Source organism: Malurus melanocephalus, unplaced genomic scaffold (genome assembly GCF_030028575.1).
Source record: "Malurus melanocephalus ecotype Western Australia unplaced genomic scaffold, MMel_1.1 scaffold_616, whole genome shotgun sequence".
Classification (NCBI taxonomy): Eukaryota; Metazoa; Chordata; class Aves; order Passeriformes; family Maluridae; genus Malurus; species Malurus melanocephalus.
Window position 1 is genome coordinate 256,930 of NW_026623848.1, and position 15,716 is coordinate 272,645.

At 59.1% G+C, this 15,716-nt stretch overlaps 2 protein-coding genes across 2 annotated transcripts in view; both read left to right on the top strand.

The window, feature by feature from the left end:
• Positions 1-1,680, top strand: part of LOC130583710 (translation initiation factor IF-2-like) — a 3,960-nt gene extending 2,280 nt beyond the window's left edge. Inside the window, exons 2-3 of the mRNA XM_057383251.1 lie at positions 280-461; positions 1,146-1,680. Of these exons, the coding sequence (XP_057239234.1) occupies positions 280-461; positions 1,146-1,627 (664 nt within the window). The 3' untranslated portion in view covers positions 1,628-1,680. The remainder of the gene's footprint in view (positions 1-279; positions 462-1,145) is intronic.
• A 5,832-nt stretch (positions 1,681-7,512) lies between these two features.
• The window catches only part of SLC38A10 (solute carrier family 38 member 10), a 29,187-nt gene continuing 20,983 nt past the window's right edge, over positions 7,513-15,716 (top strand). The window contains exons 1-6 of the mRNA XM_057383214.1: positions 7,513-7,676; positions 8,671-8,788; positions 11,803-11,848; positions 12,911-13,004; positions 14,026-14,169; positions 15,059-15,183. Of these exons, the coding sequence (XP_057239197.1) occupies positions 7,572-7,676; positions 8,671-8,788; positions 11,803-11,848; positions 12,911-13,004; positions 14,026-14,169; positions 15,059-15,183 (632 nt within the window). The 5' untranslated portion in view covers positions 7,513-7,571. The remainder of the gene's footprint in view (positions 7,677-8,670; positions 8,789-11,802; positions 11,849-12,910; positions 13,005-14,025; positions 14,170-15,058; positions 15,184-15,716) is intronic.

The window sequence follows — 15,716 nt, forward strand, 5'->3', positions numbered from 1 at the left end:
CCGCGCGTCAAGCGAGCGCCGCCGCCGATTGGCTGGCGGGCCGCCAGCGCTCCTGCCAATCAGCGCGCGGCGAGCGGCGCGGAACGGCGGCGCCTAATTCAAGCCCGGCGGATGAATGGGGAGGAGGGAGCGGCGCGCAGGCGCAGAGGGCGCTCGGGGCGGAGGGGCGGCGGAATTGCATTGCTGCGCACCCCCCCCCGCCGCAGCGCGAGCGCCCCCCCCGCGCTCTGACTGGCTGGCGGCGCGCCAGCGAGCTGTCAATCACGCAGTGTAAACAAGGCGCCCATTGGCCGGTGCCGCGGGCGGTTTCAAGGCGCCCCCCCCGGGGGGTGGGGGGGGACACGCGCGGCGGGGGCGGTTTCCAGGTCCCCCCGCGCACACCCCGGAGCGCCCCGGGCCGGAGCGAGCGGGATCAAAGAGCGGCGAGAGGGGAACGGGGCCGCGGGCAGCGCCGGCCGCAGGTCCGGGACGGGCGGCGGAGCCATGGGCGGGCTGCCGGGGACGGGAGGGGGCCGTGCGAGCCGGGGGGTGAAGGGTTGGGGGGCGTGCAGTGAGGGGGTGCAATGTGGGGAGCCGTGCAGAGCAAAGGGGGATGTGCGTTATTGGGATGTGCAATGGGGGCGTACGATGTCGGGGGCTGTGCAATGYCGGGGGGCCATGCAGAGCAGGGTGGGAGTGTGCAGTGTTGGGGGCCTGCATTGGGGTGGTTTGGGATGGTTGGGGGCCCTGCTAGGTGAGGGTGTAGGTGTTGGGGGCATGTGCAGTGAAATGCTGGGGGCCTGTGCATTGTTGGGGGGGCTGTATAACGTGGGGAGGCCATGCAGAGCAATGTGTGGGACAGTGCAACGTTGGGGGGCTGTGTGCAATGCGGGGAGGGGGCAGAGCAAATTGAGGGGCTGTGTGATAGGGGGGGGCTGCACAGGGCGAGGGGAGCCCATGGGGTACCGGGGACCACACAGCGGGAACAGGAGCGGGAGCAGCACTGGGGGATACCGGGCACTGAGGCCTGGCAGCGGCTGCCACCGGGGTCCCTCTCAGGGCACTGAGGGTTTTTTTTTTTTTTTTTTTTTTCTTTTTTTGCAATAAAAGGCGGTAATTGATTGAAAACGCTGAAATAAATCCCAATCACTCGTAACCACGATTAGATTACGGCGGGCGATTCATTACGCGGGACGGCAATCGAGTTAGGAGGGAGCGGCCGGGGGCCACGGGGACCCTCCGGCACCGCACGGACAGAGCTGAGCACGCCAGGACACACGGACACGGCACAGGGACAGACAGACAAGGACAGCCGGGAACAGGCGGCCGCACCGCAGGGCTCAGCCCGGCACAGGCGCTGGTGCAGCGGGACGTGCGGCTGCGGCACGGAGCCATGCACGGGGACACGCTGAGGGACACACGGACACGGAAGGACACGGGATGGCACCGGCAGCACGGAGGCACCGCACACTCAGCCTCTGCATTCTGCTCCACTGCTGCCGTGCGAAGGCCCCTTGGATCCCTCTCCACGTGGGAAGGGCTGGGAAAGGGCTGTGATGGATTATCCGTGCGCGGTGCAGATCCCGGCGTGGGGGGACGTGGTGTGCAGCCACTCGTGGTTGAGGAGTGCTGGGAAAGAGTTTCTTGACTGAAAAAGAAAACCAAAAAAACCTCAGAAAAAGCGGCTCTCAGGCTCTTCCTTCCTGCAGTTACGCTCACAGGAGTGGGAATGGGAAGGGGCTGGGGGAACCCTGGTGCTGGGTRGGAAGGGGCTGAGTCCAGTGATTGTGGAGCACCAGGGCACAGTGGGAGCATCCCCTGGGCAAGCCCCTGCTTTGGGCAGCCCCCTCCCATGGGCAGACCCCCCACCCTGGGGAAATGTGGGCACATTCCATCTGGGCAGCCCCYCCAGTGCGTAGCCAGACCCCCACTGTGGGTGTCTAAACCCTGTGGCAGCCCCCCTGCCCTGTGGGGATAATTCTGCTGTGTGAGGTTGATCAATGAAGTGAGTCCAAATGAGCACAATTAAAGCAAATWTAATCACAACCCCCCTCACATCGACCCCCCAGCCCTGCAGCTACCTTTGTCCACTGCTGCTGCTGCTCTCACGGTGCCTTATCCCCCCTCAGCTGGGGCTGTGCCACCACGGAGCCCCCTGAATTTGGTGTCACTCTGGGGTGTAAGAGAGCATCCCGAGGATGGGGTGTGGTGGCAGAGGGCACACCTGTCCCTACACAGGGGACAGGTTTGGGGTAGTGAAGGGGCTGCAACTCCAATAATGTTCCACCTTCTCAGCTATTTTCCTGAGCTTTATCCTCCCAGGAGCTGCTGAGCCCCCTCAGAAGGGAAAGGAGGCTGGAGGGTCCMCTGATACTCCCAGAGAGGGATCTGTAACAAGCCCTGGCTCTCCCTGGAGCCCCAGCACCGCTGTGGCGGGACCCCCTGGCTCGTGTGTCCCCTCTGCTGTCCTTCACAGCTCGGAATGGCACGGAACAGCACAGCACGGCTCCAGGGACAGGCGGCTTTCCAGCTGGCCGCAGTGTTCCCGGCGCGTCTCAAGGCCGTCTGCGTCCAAGGGTTGTGTTTGCCGGCGCGGAGGGACGAGGTGGCTCTGCACCACTGTCCCCTCCGCTCTCAGCTCAGGRACCTCGCCCCCTGCCCCGTGCTCCCCGCGGGTGGGGGCAGTGGGGGGCACGGAGCCGCAGCCACTCGGGGGTCCGAGGAAAAAGGCAGGAACTTAACTCCCATTAACCATCCCATTGTACCGGCCGTGGGAATAATCGGGTTTGCTAATGCAATTGCTGCCACGATGCGAAAATCCGACTGGAAAATGTATTAGAGCAATTATCCGCCTCCCTCCGCAGCCGGCGGAGCATTAATATTCAATTTTGATGTGGAAGCCCTATTATGTTAATGACTTCGGTGACAAAAGTCGTTAATGTAAGACGGTTCCTTTATGGCGCGGCATTAGCCGGGGTGAGCACCGCCGCGGCCACACCGGGGCGCGGGGCGGGATGGAACGGGGGGCACGGCACGAGGATGCGGGATGGGGCTGCGTGGGGAACCGGGATGAGCCCCCTGCCCATCCCCGCTGAGCCCTCCCGCCTCGGGCGGAGCGGCCGCCCCGCACCCGGAGCTGCCGGTGCTCCGGAGGCTGTGCCGGGGCGGATTATCCGCGCTGCAGCGCATCCGGCAGCGCCGCTCCCTCCGCTGCAGCTGCCCTCCTTTGTTCTCTCCCGGGCCCCGGGAGATGCACCGGTGCTTCCCCCGCTGCCGAGGAGCGAGGAGCGCGGCGGGGCTGGCCCGGAGCGGCCGCTGTCCTGACCAGCAGGTGACACCGGGGCTGTGCCCTGCCCCGGGGCTCGGTGCTGCTGCCGTGGTTTGGGCAGGCCTGGCTGCACAGGGGGATGGATCCAGAGCTGTGAGCTGGGGATGGGAGACAGGGAGGGGGATGAGGAGCAAACCAGAAGCGGAGGCAGCACCCCCTGGCCTGGCCRTYAGCAGCCACCACCACAACACCACCRCAGTTGGGAATGTCAGAGCCAYGGCCGGYGTGATGCTGAGCTGTGMTGTGATGGTGTCCTGGAGCACAGGAGGGATAGGAACGGACAAACACAGAACTGGGAGCTGTCTGTGACAGAGAAAATGACTGTGACCTTCACCTTTTCAGCAAAGAGTTGTCCTCCTGCTGCTGGGCTGGGAGTGCCCTGGCTTTGCCATGAGTGTGGCCAGCAGCAGGCGGCCCTACAGCATGCGCATGGGGCTGGCCTGGTGCTGGGGCCAGCTGGGAACCAGGAAATGTGTCACGGCCAAGGAGAGGACAGCAGATCCYGGACACARCTCAAGCATKGAYGGTGKTCCTKTCCAGGYCCCCTCGGGAGGCTCCTGCCCRGTGTGGTCCCCTCCAGGTAGTCGGTTTTTGGCACAGCCCTGTCCCAGTACACAGATCTGTTCGTGGCTCTGTCCCTGCCCTGGAGTGTGGTGCAGTTCTGTCTGCGCGGGGGCTGCAGCAGTTGGGATTTGCTGCCCRGTACGACGCCCCCTCCCCAATCCTGGCTGTAATGGGTGAGTGGGGCCACAGATATCCAAACACAAAATAACCCTGCTGCCACCTCTGCTAGCCCTGACCCACAACACACCCGGGACAGCGCCCGAGGGACGCAGCAGGGGCTGGAGCCGCTCTACCGTGGCCCTCCGGTGTCTACCGGGGCAGGAAGGTGCCGAACCTTGAGCGGCACCGGGGTCTGGCATTGACAGTGCATAGACAGGCAGGTGTCCTTGGGACTGCCGGGATCACCGGGGCACCCTCTGGGACACAGCCCGGTGATCCCGGCCCCGCTCGGCCATGCCGGGGTCCCCCCGGTCCCGTCGCTGTCCCCGGTCCCGGCGGAGGCGGCTCCGCGCGCACGTGGCCGGGCCGGGCCGTGCCCCACGCCCCGCCCCTCGGCCCCCCCCGCGCTCCCATTGGCCCAGCACCCCCCGTCCCGCGCTCCCATTGGCCCCGGTGCCCTCCACAAACAAAGGCCGGGGCCCGGCGGGGGGCCCGGCGCGCCGCGCTGATTGGCGGGGCGAGGGGGCGGGGCGGACCCGCTCTGGCCCCGCCCCCCGAACCGCGCCGTATGCCCTAATGCGGAGAGGGGCGGGGCGCGCCCATTCATGAGCASGGAGGGGGCGTGGCCAGCGCGGGGCTGCGCTTCCCGCCCGCGGCGCGCGCGGCTCGTTCCCACGGCTCGGGTGGGGAATGAATGGGCGCGCGCGGGGAAACCGCRCCGGACCCGTGCGGCTCGGTCAGGTCCGGTAACGGCCCGGTAAGGCTCGGAACGGCTCGCTACAGCTCCGTGCCTGTGCTAGGCGTGGGTGCGTGCAGGTGGGGAGCGCGTCCACGCGCGGGTGTGACGGTGGTTCGCCGGGGTTCGCGTGGGGCGGGCGCGATCCTTGTCCTGTGTGTGCGTGGCTGCATGTGGATCTCCCCCGGTTGTACCCCCGGTGCTATGGCCACCCGCACACCCCTCTGTGCCTTGCACACCCACGCGGGTTTTGTTCTGGGGGGTGAAGGGGGCTTCCCACGGTCTTGGCTCTGCATCGATCCTGCCCAGCCCCTGGGGCAGCACAGCGTCCCAAAGGCATCGGTGCCCCCATTCCAAAATTCACCCCATGGTAAGCACCCACTCTGGGGCCCCAAGGCTGACACTGGGGTAACACCATGGGACGGGTCACCATGGCCTGCCTCTCTTCTGTCCCCAGCACAGGCTTTGCTGTTTATCCCAAACCCCACACATGCGTTGGGGCCCTTGCCTCCATCCCCCTCATCGTGCCCATAAATTCATTCTCAATCCCGTTCCCAACCTGCCAGGCCCTCGCGGGACGCACGGCGGCTCCCAGCCCTGCTGGAGATATGGACTGAACTTTGGTCCCTGAGCAATTAAGGTGCCTGAAACTGCACTTCATTAACGGTTGTTCTGCAATAAAACCCATCAAACTGCCCTTATTTGCAATATAAAACTGCAATTTGTTTTAATTTATGTTTTTCAATCCCTGCTGGGTGGTTCCCAGGATCTGCCAGGCATCTGTCACCGGAACCAGCCGTCGGGAGCAGGGTGGCCCTGGGTGCTGGGTGCCGATCTGTGGGCAAAGGGGGCACAGTGGGGTGTGGGTGGGCTTGCCCAGGGTCTGGAGAGGGGGTTCCCATTCCCTCCCATTCCCCCCGGACCCTGTGCTGTGCTCCCCAAGAAGGGAGGGCAGGGATGGTCCCAKGGAGCTCGTGATTCCAGGGAAGAGCAGGAAGAGCAACCCTGTRCCACGGGAATTCATGGGAGCTCCCTGGCATGAGGCTGCCACTGAGGTGAATTCCTGAACAAGGGTGGGACGGGAGAGGGAGCAGAGATGGACCCAGCTGTTTTCCTGGGACAGCATTTCCCACGGGAGCTGGGAATGTGGCTCAGCTCAGCACAGTGCAAACACACGTGTGCACATCCCTGCGGAGCAGCGTCGGACACAGCAGCAGCCCGTGGACATCCCGAGCGATTTGTTCTTCCATAAAGCAGCGCAGGATCCCTGTGGGATCAGCCAGCCCTGAGCCCCCATTTCTAATTACAGTAATTGTGGCTCTGCCGTCCTGCGGGGCTGCTTGCTCTGCATGGCTCCAAATCCAGCGGGAGGAATCTGGGCCATGGGGCAGGACTGGGAAGGGCTCTGAGCCACCTGGGATTCCCAGTGGATCCTGTGGTGGGAATGCTGCTGCTGGATCCCAAAGCTCTCAGTGTCCTGTGCCGGCAGAGCGGGATCAGGGCTCCCTCCTGCTGGTGCCTGGCCGCTCAGAGTCGTTCACACTTGCCAGGGAATTCTCCCTCGCTCTCAGCAGGTTTGTGATGGGAAGCTGCCCTGGTGCTGCTGGAGGCAGGATTTGGGATGCTCGGAGCTGCCGTGCAGCTGATGGTACCTGAGGARCCGGAGAAAACCCCATTCCCTCGGGATGGGCACGAACGAGCGCAGGAAGGTGGCAGCGTGGGGCTGCTCCCCTGGTATCCCCATCCCGTGTCACAGGGACTCCTGGCTCGCTCTGTGAATTGTCCAAGCTCCCGGCTCCCGCTCGGACACGGAGAAGCCACCAGAGCCCTTTCCTGACCATGGCTCAGCTCCCCCAAACCAGCTGCATGACCCGGAGARGATCCCTCATCCCACCCCGAGGACACACATGGAGCCACCGCTCTGACACAGGAGCCAGGAAAACGCAGCCAGAGCTACCGATCCCGCGCTGCACCTGGAGGGAATTAGGCCGCCTGTTCACCTCCCTGCAAACCTTTTGTACAGCAAATTCCTGTGGTTTCTCATCGCAATTGCTGCAAATTATACGAGCGCCGCGTGTTTCGTTCCGACGGGAACATGCCCTTGGCGAGCGCCACTCCGAACTGCCGCCATGCCTGGCCTCGGGGGACCCTTCCAGAGCTCCCCCACATATTTCCTTCTTTTTCCCTTATCCTGGGGGATATGGGGGTTACATCCGYGATGGAATTGGGGATGGCTCCAGSCGGCATGGAGAGCAGATGTGWGTGCACAGCTGGATGTGCAYCCAGARGGGATGCCGGGGGTGATGCGCTGCCCTCGAGGGGCCGTTCGGGGGCTCCCATCACGCCGGGGACCCCCGCTCGGGTACCAGCGCTGCTGCAAAACCTGCGGTCACGCATGTACATGCACACGCATTCACGTAAAGCCACGCACACACCCCCATTCGTGCCTTTCCACGCACGGATGTGTGTTTTTATCATTCCCGCACCTCCCTGGCCCCGCTCAGCTCTCCGGGGGTACCCCAACCATGGGGACCCTCCTTCGGCCTCCCAGGACCAGCGAGTTGCACCTCCGAGCCGGCAGGAGCGTCCCCGCTCCGCCGCGCGCTCCACGTCGCTTCCGGCGGCGGCGGCGGAAGCCGGAAGTGCCGCTGTGGCCGGTGCCGGGTCGGGGCGGGCCCGGTGGGGCCATGGCGGGCACGGGCGGCTGAGGGGGACCGGGGACACCGGGGGCTCCGAGCCGGCCGTGGGGCGCGGGGAGCGGCCACAAACCGGGTCCCCCACCGTGGGGATCCCCCGCTGTGGGCCATGGCGGCGGCGGCGGCGGCGGGTTCCAACTGGGGCTTGATCATGAACGTGGTGAACAGCATCGTGGGGGTGAGCGTGCTCACCGTGCCCTTCTGCTTCCGACAGGTGAGGGGCCGAGCGGGGAGCGGGGTCCTGCCGGTGTCCCCCGGGCTGGGGCGGGGGTGTCTGTCCCCGCCCTCGGCTCCCCAAAGCCTCTGCGAGCTCCTCCACGACCAGTTTAGGGGTCCCTCTGCACCCCCCGGTCCGAACTGGGGGGGTGGTTCCGTGGTTGGAAAGGAAAATCAGCAAAGGAAACACTAAAGATCCAGATCAGGTCTGTACTGTGTTCCAAACACTGCRGTTTTCTCAGTCATGAAGTCTCCAACTCAAAACTTCTGCACCGAACTTTGGGCTTTTCCTTGTCCTGTTGTCTCCAACTGAGAGAGAGACCTTTCTTGTAAGGAGAAGGGAAAAATTAAATCAAAGAATTTATCCACATGATAAACGTGAGTTGATTTGGAGGCTGTGACAGGCTGGACCTGCTGTGCCCCCACACCCCTGGATCTGCCCCATCCCCACGGGCTCTCCTGGCTCAGACACAGCAGGGAAAGAGCAGCTGGGACCGGGATTTGGCCCTGTTCCCACTCACCTGCTTGGTGCCCCGTGGTTCCCACCCCTGTGAACAGGGGAGGCAGCCAGGCAGGAGCTGGGTGAGGAGTTTGTGATACCAAGCAGTTGTTGATAAGTAAATTTGCAGCAGAGGTGGCACCTCGGGGTCTGTCTGTGCTCCCTGAACGCACTGGGAGCTGTGGAGGGTGCTGGGGGATGAGCCAGGGTGGAAGTTCTGCTCCACAGCCTGGTCCCAGTTCTGTCCTCGGTGCTTAGACTGGTGCAGCTGGGAGCTGTGGGGAGCTGCTTGTGTTCCACATGTTCTTGTGCTGTGGAGAGAGTGATGTGGAGCTGGTATCTCCCCCACAGCTGGTAGGAAGGGGACAGAACTTCCAGAAAGAGGGGAAAATGTGGGGGAACCTGAGGGGTGCTGAGGGACAGTGGGTGAGCTGTGGGAGATGCCTGACCCCCCCATCTCCTGCTGGGCTCTTCCCCCTTTGCTCTGTTGCAGTGTGGGATCGTCCTGGGAGCTGTGCTGCTCATCTTCTGCTCGTGGATGACTCACCAGTCCTGCATGTTCCTGGTGAAGTCGGCCAACCTCAGCAARCGCAGGACCTACCCCGGCCTCGGTGAGATCCCAGCTCCAGGGCTGCTTCCCAGGCCTCCTTTTCTCACTGCAATGTGACCTTGGCCTCCAAATTTACATTTCCTCMGTGGTGCTGTTGGAACAACAAATGTTTTCTCGCTGCAGTTTCCAGTTTCCCTCATTCTCTCCCGCGGGGGTTGGATCCTGCTCCCGACAGCCCAGTTAATGGGTGCTGAGTTGTTTTGACTCTGCGGGGCACAGGAGGAGATGATCCAAACCCCAGCTCCCGGGAGCCATCTGGGATGAATTGTGGGTCTGGGATGAATTAATTATGGGTCTGGGCATGAGTTCCCCACCCAGCTCTGCCGGGACAGTGGGTCCTGCCAGCCTGGCACGAAGCTGGGCTGCCTGRATCCGAGCTGGGAGCTCCTTTATGGCGCAGCAGAGAGGAAACAGCGCGAGGTTCCAAAGGGCTGAGAAAATAAAAACATCTGGARGATCCCTGGGTGGGTTTTGGCAGAGCCTGGCCACCCTCGGAGCGCAGCGCTGGCRCCGGGATCGGCCTGTGCTCGTGGCCTCTCTTGGGATTCTGACTGACTYGGGGAGCAGGAGGAGGTGTTTGAGTTCCAGTCCTTGCTGCTGCCATATGAAGCAGCAGGAAAAGGCAATTTTCCTTGTTCTCCCTTACTTTTCTGTGGGAGTTCAGAGCTGGCTGGTGCTGCCCTGGCACAAGGGCTTGCGCTGGCTGCTGACAGATGGGTTTGCTCCTCCCTTGGAGTGCCCGAGGTGTTGCTCCCAGGAAGCACATCCTGGCTCCTGCYGACTTGTATCTGCTACAGAAATGGAGAGGATGGAGAAGCTCCGTGGTCTGGGAGGTTGTTTTGGTGCCAGAGGGAAGGGGGAGCCCCCGGAGCGCCCAGCCCAGCTGCCGGTGCCGCCTCTCCCTGCCCTTCACAAGACGCCTTTGTGTGCTGCTTCCCGGAGGACAGAGAGTCCCCTCCACCTTGGAGCGTGTCCCGGGAAGAAGGGATCCTCTGCACACTSCAAAGCCAAGGGCTGGGATACACAGAGGGCCAGCAATGCTTCCCAGCTTCCTCCTGGCAGGCAGAGGCTGGCAGCGGTGCCTGTGCCCGCTCCCGGTGCCCTGGGAGAGGTGCCATGGACCGGGAGCGCTCCCAYGCCGCATCCCAATGCTCCGGGGTCGGGCAGCTCCACACAAGACCCTCTTTGTCCCCGGAGGCCGGGCCCGGAGACATCTGCAGGCACTCCCGGGAGGCTTTGGCAGCGCTGAGACGCGGAGGAAGGCTGGGCACATTCCCTGCAGGCAGGCAGCGCCTTCCGGAGGAACAGCAGCAGTCATGGCGAGCCACAAAGGGTGTCCCAGGCTGCTGCTGCTGCTGCTGCTCGTGGCTCTGGGGCTCGGGGTGGCTCGGCATCACTGTGTGGAGGGGAAGGGCCACGGGCAGATGTGGGCAAGGAGGGAAGTGGATGCAGTTCCCAGATGAATTTTAACCAGGGCTTGCTGCCCTTCCAGCAGCCCTTGGGATGTACAGGAGCTGTGCTGAGCTCCTGAGGGACAGCTCCTGAGGGCAGCTCAGCCCCCACACTTTAAAAGGCTTTTCCCATTACTGAGCAATTCCAAGACCCATTCCAAGGATTCAACTGTACTGTTCATTTTCCAGTCGTTGCCTCCTGGAGAATATAAAGAATTCCATTTTTCCATTGTCCCCAGGTAGATTTTTCTCACTGAACATCAGCTCCAAGCAGCCAGGGGGACAGGCTGGTKCCAGCATCACCTGTGGCTGTGTACAGAGTCTGGAATGTGTGCTGGAAGGATTGGCAGCACCATTCCCCCCCAGCTCAGCCTGTTAATCTCCCATCTCCAGGAGGGATGTTTTCCTCTTGCTGACTCCTTTTTCTCCTCCCAGACCCTTCRTCTGTGGGCCTGCCCCCCTTAGGGCTGTTGCCTTTTCCTTCATGGTTGTGATTTCCCAAAGGAGGCCGGAGTGGAGYGGCCGCTCCCCGTGCCCGGGCACTTTGCCTGGTGGCAGCTGTCCCACTGCCCTGTCACCCATCCAGCAGCTATTTTGGGTGCTCCTCCACATCCTCGCTCCAGGCTGTGGGTCCCTGCCGTGCTTTTTGCACATTCTGTGGGAGAACATCTCGTTTCCTGAACTTTTAGCTGGAGTAGAGTCCAAGGAAATCAAGAGTTGAAGTTAATATTTAAAATAGCAGAAGAAGCTTCCAGAAAGGATTGGATTTTTGTTTTCTGGCGGGTGCTGGGAATGTTGGGCTGTTCCTTGAGGGAAGGCAGAGGGGACTCCAGGGTGGTGGGTTCATGCTGGACCTCACTGGCAGATTTGGGTACTGTGGTCTGGGTTTGGCACCGGAGCTCCCCATTCCCATTCTGCCCAGCAAGAGMTAAAAATAGAAGTAAAGTTTTCTTGGCATTGTCTTTTTAAGAGAAAACCCAGTGATTTTAGGACTACTGAGCATTTTCTGCTCCAACCCAAGGATGGGAGGGGGGGAAAGCAAAGCCTTGGCAGCAGCCCTTTGGTGTGGGTTGGGAGCACTGGGTATTCTGGGAATGGGATTGAACGTTCTGGGCACCAGCTCAGCTCTCCCAGCCAGCAATGTCGGGCTGCCCAGTTCGAGGGGGAAGATAAAAATAAAAAGGGGACTTGGAATGGAATTCTGCACCACTTTAACTTTCGCCACACACAATTTTGTACAGGAATATTTTCTCTCCCATTGCCTTTAATGGCTGCCATGTGTGGCTGCTGCTTCACACCACTTCTGGTTTTAAATAGAAAAAAAAAAGAACCTGCTTGCTGGCTCTCCCTCATCCCTGTTCCTGTCTTATGTGGTTTTCAGTTTCCAGAGGGAATGGCTGAAAAAGAAAGTGGGAGGGTGAGGGAAACAGCCCCAAAATACCAGTGGTGGGTTCCTGCTGCACTGCCCTGTGTCACTGTTAGTGTCTAATTGTGAACTGACATCTTGCCCTGTTCTGGACCTTTCTTTGACTAACTTGCCCTTTTTTTTTCCCTTTTATGCCAGCGTTTCATGCCTATGGAAAAGCAGGAAAAATGTTGGTGGAAACAAGGTAAATCTGCTGCTTATTTGAAGTGTGAACAGTCTGAGTGTCTTTGGTGAAAACTTTTCTGAGCTTTGCTTTGCTCTCCTTCCTTCCCCTCCTGTCTCCTGGAGCTGAGTGAGATCCCCTCAGCWCAGCTCACAGGTGCCACCTCCATCCCACCCGTTCCAGAGCTCCTGGAGATGGGAGCAYTTCCCAGGCACTGGAGCACAGAAGGTGGGGATGAGCTCCTCTCCTGCTCTGCTGTGAAATCACAGGCGTGTCACTCGTGGCAGCTTTCCAGGGGAGACATCCCTGCTGTTGAGTTAGTGGGAGGGAGTGTTTGCTTCCTTGCATCCCGGGATCTGCTCTGATCCTGCCCTCTGTGCTCCCTTCCCTGTCAGATGCCTTGAGGGGGAATCCTGTCTCCATCTCAGGGCAGATTGCTTCCTCCCATGACCCCAGTGCAGATCTCAGGTGATGGCACAATCCTCACAGCCCTGCTTTTTCCAGCAGGGCTTCCTTTCCAGGCATGTTGAACCCAGGGCAGGCAGCGTTTCCAGCTCCTTCTTCCCAGCTGCAAACCTCTGCACAGCACTAAAAATACACAAGAATATTCCTCAGATGTTCCTTGTCCATGCAAGCAGAGGCTGTAATTGCCACAGGGATGTTCTATAATTGGAACTGGGAAGGAACATGGTCCAGAARTGGGAGGAGAAGCAGTTCATGGACAATCTTTTCATTAAAGTGTGGTCCATTGTGTGGAGAGATGTTGGAGAGCCTGTTGGATATAGAGACTCTCATGGCAGGGCCCTGCTGAGGGGTTGGGGTTCAAAGAGTCTGGTACTGATTCTTTTAAATTTTTCCAGGAGTTGAAGGAGTTCTTGTCATCTCCAAGATTAGTTTTCCTTGTTTTTTTTCCTGTGCCTTCCAACACGAATTAAACCCATGCACAGGCTGTGGGCAGAGCTGTGTCTCCAAGTGTTTGGTGTGGATGGAGGTTCTCTGGTGACTGTTTCATTGGGATTGAGTGCAGAAGGGGTGTCCTTCTCTTCCATGACCCTCCTAATCCATCCCTGTTTGTGTTTGCAGCATGATTGGGCTGATGTTGGGCACTTGCATCGCTTTCTAYGTCGTCATCGGCGATTTGGGCTCCAACTTCTTTGCCCGGCTGCTGGGATTCCAGGTGAATAAATCAGACCTTGCACTGAGCCCTGTGTTYTTTGGRTGCTGCAGAGCTCCTGCCTTGGAGTGTGTKCCAGGRGRTSCCAGGGGGGCTTTGTGGGGTCCCCTCACAGAGAGCTCCTCRTGCACAGAGCCTTTGRCTCAGGGAAGTCCGGGAAGCTCAGACATATGGCAAACAATCAGCTGTGTAAAACTCCAGTAAGGCATTCCCATCAAAGGAATTATTTTTAACTTGGTCCCTTATTAATTCTGGAGCAGATTCCAGGGGGAGATAATGCTTCCTGCCTTAATTCCTGCCCCACTGGGTAGTGACAGGCAGTTCCTCTGTCTGACCTCTCCTTCCTCGAATTCAGGAGAGATTTTTGTCCTGTCCCTGGCTGTTTCTGTGGCCAAAGTCTCTGTGTTGCTGCCTCCTCAGCCATGTGATGAGCCCGTGCTGGCTCAGGATGCTCAGAGGCAAGAAGTGCTCCTCGGAGCCGGCACAAGGGCCATGCAGGGAAGCAAAAGGATTTTTGGTGGAGTGTTATCTGTGCTGCCTGATGCTCCTAAGCTCAGATTAAAGGACTGTGAAGTTAAAAAAGATGCGTTGAGGCTGCAGCCAAATTAGGTATTAAATATTTCCAAGCATTCCAGAGTGTTCTGCTATAATAAATACCACTGTAAGGCTTTGATTAATTTTCTGGATCGGAGTTTTCAGGACTTCCAATCTCTCGTCTCCCCAAGTAAATTTAGGTTTTATTTAATTGCATGAAAATACCTAAATAGCTTGTGCTGGATTAGCATTTAAACCCTACAACCACCCCCCAAATTTTTGCAGCTYGGACCTGTCACACACTGCAGAGCAACAGTGGCACCCAGTGACTGTCTCAGCTCAGCACAGATGGAGCCCACAGAGCTCACAGCATTTTCAAACACCTCCAGACACACAATTTCACTGTTTAAAGTTGCTTTTCACTCTGGAAAGATGAACTGTGTCAGGGTTTGCTCGTTGGGTGGGGTGTTTATGCAGGTCCCCTTTGCAGGTGTCGGGCAGTTTCAGGATTGTCCTGCTCTTTGCTGTCTCCCTGTGCATTGTCCTTCCCCTGAGCCTCCAGAGGAACATGATGGCCTCCATCCAATCCTTCAGTGCCATGGCTCTCATCTTCTACACCGTGTTCATGTTCGTGGTGGGTACGGACACTGGGAATCCTGTTTTCCTACTTTCTTTTGCTTTTTAATGACCAGTTCCACCTCCTGGATGCTCCTGTGGTTCACTYGTGAAGCCCTAACCCTGTCTCACCCAAATTTCAAGACTGGAAGAAAAGGAAGGTGTGGAAATTCTTTCCATGTGATTTTTCCAGTTCCCTGTGGAACTGCCTCCACAGGGAGGTGTGGAACATCCCAGGAGCTGTGCCTTTAAGAAACCACAACATTCATGAGAGTTGGCTGCACTGAAACATCTCTGGGGATTAGAAACCCCATCCAGGGATATTATAAACAGACATTCAGACATATTTACCTTCTGCTTCCTGTGCAACCCAACTCCTGCCAGTTCCTGTGTCCATGGCAAGGGAGCTCCCCAGCCTCGACTCCTCCCCCTTTCCTGAAGTTTTTCCTTCTCTTTGGTGTGCTGGAATTGTTAAATGGCTCTGGAGCAGCAGGTGGGATCCTGTTTTAGGACCCTTTGTCTCCCTCTGCTGAACAGGATTCTCTSAGGCCAACCGTGCTTCCTGTTTGGATTTAAAAACACATTTAAAAAAGTGCAAAAGAGGTTGTTTTGAACAATAATTTTCACAGTTAATGTGTCRGTGGAAATTGTCCCACCCTGATGAGTGCTGTGATGTGGGATGGCATCAGAAAAAGGGGGATTTAAAATATTTGCTGGGATCCTTGGTGGCCCTGGGAGCTCTGTGGGTGGCACAGGGAGGAGGGGGRGTTGGGATGGGGCTGTGGTGGCAGCTCAGGCTGCTCCTGGCAGAGCTGTCACACGCTGCCTGTTATCCCAGCCTGGCATTGCTGCTGCCATGGGGCCATTTGGGGCTGGCTCCTCACCCCTGCTCTCTGTCCTGGCTGCAGGTTGTGCTGTCCTCCTTCAAGCACGGGCTGTTCAGCGGGCAGTGGCTGCAGCGAGTGAGTTACACACGCTGGGAGGGCATTTTCCGCTGCATCCCCATCTTTGGAATGTCTTTTGCCTGTCAATCGTAAGTACCTGCCATTGCCAGCCCTGGCAGTTGTTCCTGCAGCGAGTTTGTGTGAGGGCAGAGGGTCAGGAGGATCTGCAAGGGATAGATACCATCTGCTTTGGTGGTTTGTTTTCATCRGAGTATTTTGCAGCCTGCTGAAGTTCAGCCTCTCATTCAGTCATGACCCTTTTGTTACCCAGATCCTTTTGTTACTCCATTTCACCTGGGAATTCTTGTAATGGAGCAACATGAGAGCATTGGAGCCRAACAGCTCCTCTGGTGCAGCTGCACGAGGGATGAAATTCCCCTGGTTCTTGAAGGGATTGCAGCRGGGCTGTGTCACCCCCCTGTGTGACCCCACAGGGCCTCCCCCCAACAGCAAATGCCAGGGGCTGCTCTGCTTCCCCAAATTCCCTGGAGAACACTCCAAAGATCACACAGCTGTTGGCTTTGGAGGCTTGTTCCTGTATTTCCAGCTCCCCAGATTTAGTGGCACATGGAAAGAGGTGAGAGCACACCCAGCTATTTCCACATTTCCAATTCCCTGTTTT